Source organism: Saimiri boliviensis, chromosome 12 (assembly GCF_048565385.1).
Source record: "Saimiri boliviensis isolate mSaiBol1 chromosome 12, mSaiBol1.pri, whole genome shotgun sequence".
NCBI lineage: Eukaryota > Metazoa > Chordata > Mammalia > Primates > Cebidae > Saimiri > Saimiri boliviensis.
Genome location: NC_133460.1, coordinates 72,761,929 through 72,777,451, shown reverse-complemented (window position 1 = coordinate 72,777,451; position 15,523 = coordinate 72,761,929). Strand labels below are relative to the sequence as shown.

Genomic DNA, 15,523 nt, shown 5'->3' with positions numbered 1-15,523 from the left:
AAGCTTTGTGGTTTTCATTTTCCTCCAAAGAAACACTATGGTATCTGCAACAAGGCACTTTGTAGGAGAGGTTTATCAGGAAAAGAAGAAGACCCCTAAATGCTTAGATCACATGCAAGTTGGGCCCATTAAGTTTCCATAACACCTTTTACTTTATCTTGTTGCCTATTGCCACTGCAATTCTCTCCCACCCCAACATACACACACTACAATCTGATTATAATGAATTAGTTGCTATATTCTACACACTTTTGTGCCAACAAACTTCTTACAATGCCATTCCTTTTGACCTGTAATGCCACTTCCCCTCCTCTCCTAGGCTTGAAAGTCAACCCTTACTGGTTCTTTTCACCCCAGGTCAAATATGCCTTCCTTTATGAAACCTTCCCTGTAAGGTACAATTACTATTTCCAATGTTCTCTTAATTACAACCTTCTATACAAGTTACTTCTTCTGTAATGCCTTGTCTACCTGTTATGGTAGAATGTAAGCTACTTGAGAACTGGAGCTACATCCCATTCACCTCTGTACACATCCTCCACAACATGTTTTGTGATATCTAATAAGTGATACAGACTTAACAAATATTTCTTCCTTTGTGAATCTGAGAAACATCAGTGAAAATTCACTGAAAGTAATAATATCAATGTCCACTCCGCTCTCAGTACTTCTGACACTTTATCACACTAGAAAGATCACTAAATTATAGATAAAAAAGCAACACCCCACAAGACAACATGGCACAGAGAATCTTTCTTTTTGGTAAACATTTAATGCCCACTGAAGGCAGGGTGAATCTTGTTCTTATGTTTGATAAACTCTATAGACAAATTATAACAGTGAATTAGTGTGTATAAAACTTTAAATTAAAATTTTTTCCTATCTATAATTTACAAATATCACATGGGAAAGATAAAAGTCAGGTCGAAAAATAACATCTTTTATGTGCTGATTTTTAAAAATCAGAATATAGTCCGTATTTTGAGAAGCAAAAAGTCTTTATGGGTAAAAATTGTCAAAGCAGTTTCTTCCTTCCTTCCTTTTTACCTTTTCACATCTCTACTCCCAAAGTCAAAATAAAAACAAAAAGGAAAAGATAAAGACTCAACAAGTTCTATCAATCAGGTGGGCAGTCCTTAAAACTCTGTCCTAGACCAGACAAACCACCTAATTCAGCAATTTTAAATAACTTACGTTACACACAGTTAGAGAATGCCCTAATAGCTTTTTCAGTCAATTGCTCTAGAGACAGAGAATACACAAAATTATATTCACTCTAAAGTATACCTCCACGGAAGAAGATGCTATTAGTGCTTTAACAGAAGCTCTGCTGTGAATTACACTTAAAATTACCACACAGTTATGGACTCAAAGATGGGCTAGATGCCAAGTCATTTAAAGCAGATCAAGTAACATGAATCTGTGCCAACATTGTTTTACCTCATCACTACACTTTCTAAATGATCTAACCATGCTCTCGGACTTCTTGAATTAATTGGTTTAGGAATACAATTCTGTTAAAATATATCTTTAATTCTACCTCACTCTAACAAGGAAATAACTTTCACTTAATAGTTGTTTTAGACGATATTTGCAAGCATACAAATAAGAAAACATACTTACAGATTGTATATCTTGTAATGGTTTTTATGCTTTGAATCCAAAAACCTTAAAACAAAACAAACAAACAAAAAGCCACCATTAACAAAAATGAGCTAACATTTGAAATTACATTAATACTATTGAGAAAAACCAAAAGACTCTCTTTTCCCTAATCTCAAATATCATTTAAGTGAAAATAAATATTCCAAACAAATATCCCTTCCATGGGTTTAGAGTAATCATGTCATTCTTAAATAATTATTACATTACACAGATTTATACAATCTGAAGTAAAGCCAGAGCTTTTCACAGAATGAATATTTTCATAATCTATCTTCAACCTAACATGAAGAGACTATTAAAACATAACTTCTTTAAAAGCATTAGCATTTAGTGCAAGTATACCTAGCTCAGACAGATTTGCAAGATAGTCATAATCAAGCACTGTTGAAAATAACCCTAAAAATTCAGACATTTTCCCTTCAAACTAAAAACTTTTGATATATGAAAGATCCATATGTTAACTACTAGCTCTGTATAAAAGTATTAAACATTTTCACATATATATTCTCATTCGACCCTCACAAACATCTGAGAGATAGAGCTTATTAACATTTTACAGAAGAAGGTAGGTCTCAAACAGATTACAGAACTCACCCAAAGTCATGTACAGCCAAGAAGTCAAAGAATCAAGACCAAAGACCCCTTCCTCAAGACAGTTATGAAAGTAAACAATAACAATTACAGCTAATACAAGCACTCACTATATGCCAGGCATATTCTAAGCACCTCAGATACATAAATTGTTTAATACTCAACACCATAAGGTAGGCAAAAGAAGGGCTAGAATAGCATAAGGCTGAGGAATTGAAAGAACATTTAGAATAAAAAGACAAATGAAAATCTGAAGACTGAATAAAAATTAAAAGTTCAAGACGTTCAGTATATGTTAGGAGTTCCAGAAACAGAGAACACTGAAAAGAAACCGAAGCTATAACTCAGGAAAAATACTCAAAATTGAAGGATGGGTGTTTTCAAACTGGAAGAGTGCACGAGTACCTGGCAAAACAGATGAAAACAGTAGAAGCATACGTATCTTATGAAATTTCTGAATACCAAAGAAATAGCAGACTCTAAAAGCTGCCTGAGAAGAAAGAGGTTTCATAAAAATAATGTGGAATCAAAATGACATTACTCTTTTTAACAGCAAGATTAGCAGCTAAAAAACAACTGGGCAAAACCTTCTGATTTTGAGGGAAAACTCGGTCTAGAATTCCATACCAAGACAGACCATAAATCAAGTGTGAGTATATAATAAAGGCATTTTAAAACAAGCAAAATCTCAAATAATTTTGTTTCCCATACACTTTGTCAGGGAGTTACTAAAGATGTGCTCTGCCAAAACAAGAGTGGGAAACCATGAAAGAAGATGATAGTTTCCAAGAACTGAAGAATCTAACTCACAAGAGAAGAAAAGAGAATCCCTAGAATGACAGTGAAGGAACATCTTAAGTAGACAGCCATACAGCAAGCCAAGCAGAACAATTAACCCAGACTAGGAAAGATCAGAAGGCACCTGGAAAAGATAAAATTGATATAATGCCAAATGTGCTTAAACATGTTGAGAGACTTACACAATTAGGGGCAAGCAAGTTTATGAATTAAAGTTAAGAACACTGAAAACTAATAATGAAAAAAAGAGAGAGAACTGTAAGTCCAAGAAAAACAAAACATGCAGGAAAAAAATCATAAAATGCTATATCACTTAACTATGAATGGCATTTATCTAGTTACAATCCCATAAAAAGTCAATATTGATATAACCGAAATTATAATGTAACTACTGGCAGGAGTTATAACTACTGGCAGGAAGAAGGATGAGTAGGACCTCTGAAAACATGTGTGTGGTGAGGTGAGGAAAAAGAGAATATGAACTTGAATCTGAAAAATTGTATTACCAAGTAGTGCAAGCAGTATTTTTAACTGTCACCAATAGAAGTTATACATTTTTATATCACACTACAGTTGTTGCAGATAGGCTATGATCCTTAAGAACAAAGAAACACAGTGCCCCTTGCTTTCAGCATGGTGGCTCTTCTCTGATGCAGAAGGAAATGGAACTCAAGTGGAACACATATTTCACTGAGGTAAACAGGAAGAGATTAGACTGCTCAGGCCGCTGGAGTTTGTGGAGCAAGGGCCTAAATTTGTATGGATTTCATATCAGGTATTTGGCTGGGAGCTGGCCTGTCTAAGCACAGGATCTGAGAGCATAATGGAGATGATACCAGAGATAATGTAATATAATACTTGGAGAAGCTGGGAGTTCTGGCCCAGGCAGAGTGGAAGAGACCTCCTGGAACACTCAGATACTTAGCTGAGACACCGGAAAGGGCAACCTTAAAGTAAAAACCATGCCCTAGGACAAAAGACAAATCTGAAATAGGCCTGCCTTAACAAAGAGAACCAAACCTGACAATACTAGATCAACTGTTAATTCAAATGCCTGACAAAATGAAACTCAGAACCCTTAAAGGAAGTAACAATCCAAACTCCCTACAACATTTGAACATACGATTAAAATTTACTAGACAGGCAAAGCAGAAAAACATGACCTATTACAAAGAAAAAAGAGCAGGCAATAAAATCAGACTCCAAGATGAACCAGATGTTTGAATTAGCAGACAAAGACTTTAAAACTGTTACTATAAATGTGTACAGAGATGTAAAGAAAAATGATTACAATGAGTGAAAGATGAAAAGTCTCTGCAAAGACATAGAAAATACAAAAGACAGCAATTCAAGGCCTCAAAAGTACAATATCTGAGAAAAAAAAATCTATCAGATGATCTCAACAGAAGATTGTATACTGAAGAAGAAAGGCGTGACAGACTGTATTTTCCAAAAATTCATTTAGCAAGTATTTATCCAGCACCTGTTACATAACAAACACTACTGTGGGCATAGTGGCAACAAAACTCCAAGTTTTGATAACCATAATAATGAATGCTTCTAGCAGCCTGAGAAACCCAGTGGAGAACTAGCTTTTGGTATCTCATTTGGAAAACAGCCTAAGGACATTGGACAGCTCCCACAAATCCTAAAATAAATGAAAAAGAAAAATTAGCATCTGAAAAGGCAAAATAATTATTTATTTGCTATTTTTTTCCACGGCTAATTCACTATTTGTAACCATACATATTTCTCCTTGTATTAGTCTATTCTCACACTGCTATAAAGAATTACCTGAGACTAATTTATAAGAAGAAAGGTTTAATTGGAGGCCTCAGGAAACTTATAATCATGGCAGAAGGCCAAGGGAAAGCAAGCATGTCTCTGTGGTAGGAGAAGGAAAAAGAAAGAGAGAAAAGAGGGGAGGTGCTACACATTTATAAACAAGCAGATCTCAGGAGAACTCCTTGCATGAGACAACACTAGGGAGATAGTGCTAAAACCATCACAACTCACCCCCATGATCCAATCACCTCCTACCAACCCCTCCTTGAACACTGAGGATCACAACTCAACAAGAGACTTGGGTGGGGACACAGAGCCGAACCATATCACCCCTGTTGCATTCATGTTTAATCAACACTTGCTCTTAGAACCCTAGTATAACTACAGCTGTTACTGCTGTTACTAACACATAAATTTACACATAAATCATCCCTGCCTTATCCCATTAACACAGGCAAGCCCCAAACATTTCAATTCTTAACTACTGTCTCTTGACCATCTTCAGGATGGTTATTAGAATTAATTCTGTCACATATCCAATACAAGGAAAGTAACTATCTTGTTTAAAATGTTCTTGTTTGTAACTTTTATGTGACAATACTGCTTTCTCCTACACTGCTTCAAGTTAAAGAAAAAACAAAACAGCTTTGTATAATTCTGCTTGGAAACAGTGATTCCTAGTACTCAAGAAAACCTACTCTAAATAGTTAAAGCTGGAGGGAAAAGAAATAAACAGTGGCAGGCTGGGCACAGGGGCTCAGGCCTATAATCCCAGCACTTTGGGAGGCCAAGGCAGGCGGATCACTTCAGGTCAGGCATTTGAGACAAGCCTGGCCAACACAGTCAAACTGTCTCTACCAAAAATACAAAAATAAGGCAAGAATGGTGTAATCCCAGCTACTGGGGAAGCTGAGGCAAGGAGAATTGCTTGAACCCGGGAGGCTGCAGTGAGCTGAGATCATGCCACTGCACTCCAGCCTGGGTGACAAAATGAGACTCCCCCAAACAAAGAAATAAACAGTGGCAGAACCAACCTATAACTAACTGACGAAATTTGGAAGGCTATCAAAAATAATACTAAAAACTGCTAAATATTTCTTCCAAGAAATTATACCATTTTGTGCTTTTACCAACATACATAAGAGTTCCAGTTAATCTATGACTTTGCCAATCCCTGTAAGCCCTTTTTTAGCCATCCCATTATATATGATACCTCACTGTTAAATTTTCATTTCCCTGATGACTAACTTTAAACATCTTTTCATATGCCTATTGACCATCTATATATCTTCTTTTGTAAAATTTCTGTTTACATTTTTTGCCCTCTTTTTATTTTTGAGACAGGATCTCACTGTGTCACTAAGGCAAGGGTGCAGTGGTGCAATCACAGCTTGCTGCAGCCTCTGCCTCCCAGACTTAGGCTATCCTCTCACCTCAGACTCCCAAACAGCTGGTTCTACAGGCGCATGCCACCATATCCAGCTAATTTGTTGTATTTTCTTTATTCTGTAGGGACTGGGTTTCACCATGTTGCCCAAGTTGTTCACAAACTCCTGGGCTCAAGCAATCCACCCACCTCAGCCTCAAAAGTGCTAAGATTACAGGTGTGAGCCACCACACCTAAACTGCCCTTCTCTTTATGGAGTTATCTTCTTATTATGAAGTTGTAAGAGCATCTTTATGTATATATTATACACTCAAATTCTTTTTCAGATATATGCATTGCAAATATTTTCTCCAAACTGTGCTTGCCTTTTCATTTTCTTAATCTTTCAAAGAGCAAAAATTTTTAATGCTGATAAAGTTGATTTTGTCCCTTTTTTCTTATATGGTTAATTTTATACGCACTGTTTAAGAAACCTTTAAGCCAAAAGTTACAAAGATTTTCTCCTACGTTTTTATCTAGAAGTTTTATCTTTTTAGATTTTACTTTTACATTTAGGTCTACAATCGATTTCAAATTAATTTTTTGTGTATGATGAGACATAAAAGTCAAGGTTCACTTTGTTTTCAATGTTGTTCCAGTATTATTTGTTAAAAAAGATTACCCTTTTCTCGTGAATAATTTCAGCACCTTTGTCAAGAAATGTATATGTAAGCTTTTCTGGAATCTCTATTCTGTTCAATTTAGCTACATTATGTGACCCAACAATTCTCCTTAAAGGTACTGAACCAACAGAAAAAAATATATACGTCCACAAAAGTCTTTTACATGAATCCTTATAGCAGCTTTGTTCATAACAGACCCAAACTGAAAACAACTCAAATAACCACCACACTATTAATGTCATATCCATGCAATGTAATATTACTCAGCAATAAAAAAAAATTATTAATTCAAGCAACAACAGGGATACATTTCAAAAATATAGTGCTAAAAGAAAGAAGCCAGACATAAAAAGGAGTACATACTATATGACTGTATTTATGTGAAATCTTAGTATAGGTAAAGCATCTACAGTGATAGAAAGCAGATCAGAGATTGCCTGAGACCAGGTCTGGGAACAGACTACAAACGGGCATAAGGAAAACTTTTTATAAAGTGAGTGTTCTAAATCTTGGTTGTTGTGGTGTTTTACATGAGAGTGTGTGTGTGTGTGTGTGTGTGTGTGTGTGTGTGTCTGTCTGTGTGTGTGTTTATCAATTGTCACTAAACTGTATATTTAAAATGGGTAGATTTTATTGCATATAAATTATACCTCAATAAAGCTAATTTTTAAAAGTAATAACCTCTGATTTAGAAATAGCAGTATGTAAAATGCAACCTACCTTTAATAAAAACCTCAAATTTATTTTGATTAATACTAGAGGACAGCAATGGAAGGAGTACATCGTCTTCAGGAATTAGAACTTTTTAGAATGAGAAGCAGAATGACCTTGTATAGAATAGCACTGTTTAACAGAACTTTTTGCAATAATGAAAATGTTCTGTATCTGTGCTGTCTAAAACAGTAGTCACTAGCCACATGTCGCTACTGAACATGTGAAATGTAGCTAGTACAAATAGGTGAGTACATTTATTTTATTTAATTTACATTTAAACATAAATAGCTACATGTGGCTAGTGGCTAACTATACTGGATATGAGATATCTAAAAGATATCTATCCATAAAAAAAAATCTACAGGGATACAATACACATGCTTCCTAGTCAGGCAGTAGAAATAGTTATATCCCTAGAATACAGCATAAAATTGGAATGAACAGAGAAAAGGTAATTTTCATGACTGTCAAAATATATACTAAAAGTATTTTCAACTAAATGCAGTTTTCTAATAAATTCTTGCAATGCTTAATTTGCTTCTGTCATTACATTAGAAAGAAACTACAACTCTGGACATATTTCTAACTAAGAATGAGGAACCAATTTGAGTGGAAATGCCAGGAAACAGGGAGAAAGTGTTCACATAATTTTAGAGTTCACGTCAGACAAGGAAGGAAATACTGGTGTAGTTAGATATGATACAGATCAGTAAAACAGATTTCAAAAGCTTCATTTAAATAACAGGCTAAGAATTCATAACTCAACCTATAATGAAAGACTCGCAGTTTTAAAAACTAAAATTCTGTATAAACAACTACAAATGACTCTAGTTTAAAAAAGACAAAGGGGGAAATACAAAAATTATCTGAAACCAACCAACACAGCTGCAGTGAATTTACCCTCAAAGCTCAGATTTAAAAGGTACATATATATTTTAACAGCCAAGAAAGAGGATGGGGGAAGATAATCACAGATGAAACAAAACAGTAGCATATATAAAGGAACGTGAAAATGGTAAAAACAAACGGCCTGGAGGAGGGGAGAATGTTCATAGCAAAAAGAATAAATAAATTAGGCTAGGCATAACGGCTAACCCCTGTCATCCCAGCAATTTGGGAGAGCAAAGCAGGCAGATCACTTGAGATCCGGAGTTCAAGACCAGCTGGCCAACATGATGAAATCCGTTACCTACTAAAAATGCAAAACTTAGCTGGATACAGTGGCATATGCCCATAGTTCCAGCTACTCTGGAGGCTGAGACAAGAGAACTGCTTGAACTTGGGAGGCAGTTGCAATGGCCAAGACTGTGCCACTGCACTCCAGCCTGGGCAAAAGAGTGAGACTTTGTTTTAAAGAAGAAAAACGAAATTAGACTCACACACACTAAATAGCAATATAACGCTAAAGACAACAAAAAGGCAGGAACTCTTAAATTCCCTTTTCACTTTTATCTTCTCTAAGAGAAGATGATTCAGTAAGTCAGGAGTAGTGGACACATGACATTTCTCTGTATTCAAAGTCCTTCCTACTTGCTAACTTAAGCAAGGTGACTTTTAAAGAATACTTTTTTTTTTTTTTTTGAGACTGAGTTTCGTTCGCTCTTGTTACCCAGGCTGGAGTGCAATGGCGCGATCTCGGCTCACTGCAACCTCCGCCTCCTGGGTTCAGGCAATTCTCCTGCCTCAGCCTCCTGAGTAGCTGGGATTACAGGCACGCGCCACCATGCCCAGCTAATTTTTTGTATTTTCAGTAGAGACGGGGTTTCACCATGTTGACCACGTTGGTCTCGATCTCTTGACCTCGTGATCCACCCGCCTCGGCCTCCCAAAGTGCTGGGATTACAGGCTTGAGCCACCGCGCCCGGCCAGAATACTTCTTAATAAACAATCAATAATGCAAAACAAAGGATAACCCACCAAGCACTTTATGCTATCATTGTTTCACCTGAATTTTGTAGTCACAAAATACAAATGACAAGAGAAGTAGAGCATTATACAATTGTCTGAAGAAAGAGTAAAATTGATTTCCTGAAAGTCATTAAGGAAAACATAAACAACCTAAAAGAAAAATAAGTTGAAAGTAGGGTCAGTATACATATACACACATCCCAAAAAGTACATAAAAACAACACATCAAAAAGTCACTAAACCTCACAATTTAAAAAACACAGTCAAATAACAAGATACCAGTTTTTTCCAACAAGCTATAAAAAGTTAAAGTTTGAAACTATTCAGTTTGCCAAAGTTAGAGGAGGTAGGAGGAAGAAGCATTCTTAAACATGTCAGTGAGTATATAAATATATCATTTTCGAAGGCACAAGTTTAAACCCTAGACTCAATGGACCTAGCAATGGTCCATACTAGTTCCATGATCATAAAATGAAATAAAAGGTAGCTAATAAAAGAATCAGGTAGGTAGATGTCCACAACAATATGGAAGATTCCTAAGATATAAATTTTTTAAAAGGTATGGAACAGTAGTAGTATGTTCCCATTTCCTTTTCTTAAAAAGCAGGTAAATAATGGAAACGATTTTCAAAAGAATATGTGAAACTTTAAATCACAGATACAGTTGTGAAGAGGGTAAAATAGGAGAAATTTGTAGGGGATATTTGTCATCTTCAGCCTGTTAAGCAATCAAAATATCATTTCAATTTGGAGATAATTTCAAGACATTAAAAGCAGATATTTCTTTCCTCATCTTTCTATTATCACATGTACAGGCCTGAAACCAACTATTTATAGGTCTTTTTGCTGTGGATACCGAATCCTAGTGAGGGCAAGATACAGGAGAGTCAGAGTGTATTCACAGAGATGATCAGAAGAGCTGAGTTAAGAGCACAGTCACCAGTGGCAGTACTTATTATACCAAGTGTCCAAGTAGACTGCTCCTGTTACAACCTTGTGGCCAGTGCCTTGCTTCCCTTAGCCTCCACCTATTTTCCAAGTCTTGTTCTCAAGCTATGATCTACCTAATATATTTTTAAAAATTCCTTTCTGATTAGGTAAATCAGAGTCAGTTTCTATCATTTGCAACCAAGAATTCTGGTTTCTTTTACAGCACTTTCCCATAATTTTGTTTTGAGTGAGGGTTGGTAAAACCACATACTCTCTTTTGTGTGTTCCCTTTAATATTTGAACTTTATGAGTTCTTACCTACCACTGTGAGCAATGTGAGACTTGTAGGAGAATAAACTGTAAGAAAATATTACAACATTTTAAAAAGGGGATGAGGTTATGTTCTCTCAAAGAACTTGAATACTACTTAGAGAAATATTCACCATGGCTGCCCCTCCCACTTCCTTCTCTTTCCTCCCAAGGATTTCATGCCCACAGTTGGCTGATTGCCTTGTAAGTCTGACACAATGAAAAGGCGGAAAAAAAGTAAGAAAACAGCACTTTCCAAAGGGAAATGGGAAAATTTGCCTATAGATACTTGGAAAGTAGAGACTAAAAAAGTAGTAAACAAAAACAGAGAGGCAATACTCCCAAAACTTGGATGATCTAGACTACAAATCTTCCTAATAGAAACATACCTTACTTCAAATTTCAACATATAAAAATCTAAACTCATTAATGACTCACAGATTTGAAAACATAGTCTTTATTAATTTTTTGTACTTTATTGTGTGTAAATTATACCTCAATAAGCCTAACTTTTTAAAAAGCTTCACATGGTACAAAATATCCCTTATGGGCAGACCTCTTACCTGGTCAAGCAAAGAGGTCAGGAAAAAAAAAACAACAAAAAAAATAAGCACCAGAATGTGGGACTACTCAAGGGTATATGGTAGGGGGTTGTTAACACAGGTCTCAGTATGTCCTTGTGAAGACTGGATATCTTGGGGATTAAGAACTGACAGCTCTGATTATTATTCTAGACCAGCTTCTACCTCCCAGAGGCCACTGTGCTCTCTATCCCACCCCTGAGGGATTAGGAAAGGAAGAGCATAGCAGGCTTGCCCTGGGCTTATTACCCAGGTAGGCAAGAACCCTAGGGACCTGCCCAGCAGAGATGGCTTGCAGATGGACAGGTTGCTGCACCTTCTGAAACTCACAGGGTAGCACTCAGACCACGCAGGCTCAAAGCCCTGATGTCTCCTGCAGGTCACATACCCTGACACTTGCAAAGGGCTAGAACGAGATGCACCCATAAGCAGAGTAAGAAAATCTGTTTTTACTTTTTAAATTCTTTACTTTCTTAATAGTTCCAATAAAACAGATCTAAATAAGCTTCAAGAATACATTTTAAAATTATTTTTGGCAAAATAATACAAGAACATATACCTTTGAAATGATGTTTAAAAAAAAGTTTGGAATAAAAATTAGTCAAAGAGCAGGGCATGGTGGCTCACACCTGTAATCCCGGCACTTTTGGGAGGCCAAGGCAGGTGGATTACCTGAGGTCAGGAGTTCAAGAACTGCAAGGCCAACATGGTGAAACCCTGTCTCTACTAAAAATACAAAAAATTAGCCATGCATGGTGGTGCATGCCTGTAATCCCAGCTACTCTGGAGGCTGAGGCAGGAGAATGGCTTGAACCCAGGAGGTGGAGGTTGCAGGGGGCCAATATCACGCCACTGCACTCTAGCCTGGGTGGGCAACAGAGTAAGTCTCCATCTCAAAAAAAAAAAAAAAAGAAAAGAAAAGAAAATTAGTCAAAGAAAGATGGCTAGTACCAGGAACAATAGTAACAGTAACCCACACCTCACCTACACAATTATAAGAAGAATCTGTAATTCTGGAACTCTGGAGTCTATTCAGGCTTTCCATTTCTAAGGAAAGGCTTAAATGGTAAATCACAGTTAGTTTGAATCCATTTCAGCTCTTTGTGCAGCTATGGCTACCCATAACTCACCCCCACAGCAGGCAGTCATGCACATGTTCCTGGAGCACCCTACACCCAGTTTGTAAGAGTCAAGGTTGGCAATGAGGACCTTGCCCTCCAAATATCAGGAATCTGTGTTCTGATTCCTAATTGCTGCTTCTGATCAAAATGTACAGACACAGGCAGACTATCACTGTTCAACCACCACTGGCTGAAAATATTTCCAGATTTAAAGACCAGAGCTATTTCACCCCTTTTATTTTATTTTTTTCTTTTTTGCCTTTTACAGCCAAACATTTAAGGAAGATTAATATTGCAAAGGAACTGCATACACAGGGCAATTGAGAAAGTCACTACACATGCCAGGGAAAAATATAGGCTGAGATCTTAAGATAACACCCAGCATAGAAATACTCTATAACAAATAAAAAAACAAACCAAAGAGCAAATTCTAAAGAAAAGAGAAAAATCTGATTTATAAAGTTATCATTCTTTACGATTCACATTCCAGTTTTCAACAATAACAACAACAAAAAATCACAAGGCATGGTGGGGGGGGCAAACAAAAACCACCCCAAACAAAACATCAAGAATAGGCAATTCAAACAAGAAAGAAATTAATTAACAGAAACTGTCCCTGAGAAGATCAGATGGCAGACACGTACTAGACACAGACTTTAATACAAATATTGAAAGGTGCTCAAAAAGCTAATGGAAGATATGGATAATGTCAAGAAACGAAATGGAAATAATAAAGAGATAGAAAACATAAAAAAAGATCTAAAAATAAATGCTAGAGCTGAAAAGTACAAAAACTGAATTCAAAAGCCAATTTGGGCAGGCAGAAGAATCGGTAAACTTGGAAGGTAGGACAATTGAAAATACCATATGTCTGAAGCACAGAAAACAAAACTGAAGGAAAATTGAAGACAAGAGCCTAAGAGACCTGTGGAACATCATCAAGTGGACCAACATGCACACACTCTGGGAATCCCAGCATAAAAAGAGAGAAAAGGGGCAAGAGAGATTATATGAAAAAACGGTAATCAAAAACTTCCCAAATTTGATGAGACATTAATATAAGTATTCAAGAAGGTCAATTAATTCCAAGTAAGAAAAACTCAGAGATTCACACTGAGACAGATTATAATTAAACTATCAACAAAGACAATCTTGAACATGGAATGAGAGAAGCAAATTGTAACAAACAAAGGGCTCCTCAATTTCAGCAGATTTCTTATCAGAACTCTTAGAGAACAGAAAGTAGTGGGATGATATATTTAAAATCCTGAAAGGAAACAAACAAACAAAAATACCTGTCAACCAAGACTAGTATGTCCAGCAAAAATGTCCTTAAAAATGAAGAAATTAAGACATTTCCAGATAAACAATGGCTAAGAGAGTTCATTATCACTACACTTGTCCTGTAAGAAATGCTGGCGTCCCTCACGTTGAAATAAAAGGAGACTACACAGTAACTTGAAGCTGTATTACAAAATAAAGATCCTGAGAAACGATAAATACATGAGCAATAACCAAAGGTAGCATTTTGTCACACTGGTTTATAACTCTACTTTTTGTTTTCTACATAATTTAAGACACCAGTACATTAAAAAATAATTACTAGTCCATGCTTTTAGACACACAGTACATAAAAATTTAATTTTATGATATCAATAAGTGAAAGGGAGCAGCAACTGAATCTTATAGAAGTTGAAATTTTGTATGCTATTGAAAGTAAATTGGTAAAAAATGAAATTGCAGTGTTATAACTTTTAGGGCATTAAATGTAATCCCCAATGGCAACCACACAACACACACAAAATAGCCATAGAATATAAACAAAAGGAAATAACAAGAAAATTAAAACACTTCACTACAAAATATCAACTAAACACAAATGCCAGTAAAGCACGAAATGAGGGACAAAAAGTATGGCATATAGAAAATAAATGGCAAAATGGCAGAAGTTAAATAATTACTTTACCAATAATTACTTTAATTGTAAATGATTAAACTCTTCAATTAAAAGGCAGAGTTTGACAGAATGTATTAAAAAAATAAAATCCCACAATCTACAAGAGATTGTGTATGCTATCTACGAGGGACTCATTTTAGATCCCACGACACAAATACAGAATGTAAAAAGCTATTCTACACAACAACTAAAAGAGAGTGCAGGTAGCCACATATTAGACAAAATAAACTAAATCAAAAAAAGGTTGAGACAGATACTACATATCAACAAATGTCAATATAAAAAGATATAATAATCAAAAACATTTACACACCTAATAAGAGACCACCCAATTATATGAAGCAAAAAACATCCTACTCTCAATAATAGACAAAAACACCCAGTCAGAAGACAGGTAAGAAAATAGAGGGTTTGGGCCAGGCATGATTCCCTCCTTATCCCAGCACTTTGGCAGGCCAAGGCAGGTGGATCACTTGAGGTCAGGAGTTCAAGAACAGCCTGGCCAATGTGGCGAAACCCCATCTCTACTAAAAACAGAAAAATTAGCTGGGCATGGTGGTTTGGCCTGTAATCCCAGCTACTCGGGAGGCTGAGACCAGGAGAATTGCTTGAACCCAGGAGGTGGATGTCACAGTAAGCCAAGATTGCACCACTACTCTCCAGCCTAGGTGACAGAGCAAGATTCTCAAAAAAAAAAAAAAGAACCAAATAAAGTATCTCCTCTTATCACAACAGGATGACATTAAAAATGAATAAAATCAGTAACTGAAGAAAAAGTAGAAAATTAACCAACTGCGGAAATTTAAAAATACACTGTTAAACACAAAAGAAATCAGAAGGAAACTTAGAAAATACTTAGAAATAAATGAAAACAAAAATAAATACAACATGCCAAAAATTATAGAAGAGCAAAAGCAGTCCTAAGAGGGAAATTTATAGTTGTACACATTTACACTGAAAACGATCTCACATCAATAATCTAACTTCACATCTTAAGAAAGTAGAAAAAGAGCAAACTAATAAACCCAAAGCTAGCAGGATGAAGAAAATAACAAAGCTTAAAGAAGATATAAGTAAGAGAACAGAAAAATAAAAGAGAAAAATCAATGAAATAA

General features: G+C 35.9%; 1 protein-coding gene across 3 annotated transcripts in view; it reads right to left on the bottom strand.

Moving 5' to 3' along the window:
• Positions 1 to 15,523, bottom strand: part of PTEN (phosphatase and tensin homolog) — a 102,913-nt gene that overhangs the window by 45,289 nt on the left and 42,101 nt on the right. The window contains exon 3 of one of the 3 annotated variants that reach the window (XM_074382533.1): positions 1,624 to 1,668. The exons of the other annotated variants lie outside the window; for them this stretch is intronic. Coding sequence (XP_074238634.1) covers positions 1,624 to 1,668 — 45 coding nt within the window. The remainder of the gene's footprint in view (positions 1 to 1,623; positions 1,669 to 15,523) is intronic. 3 annotated transcript variants of the gene reach the window in all.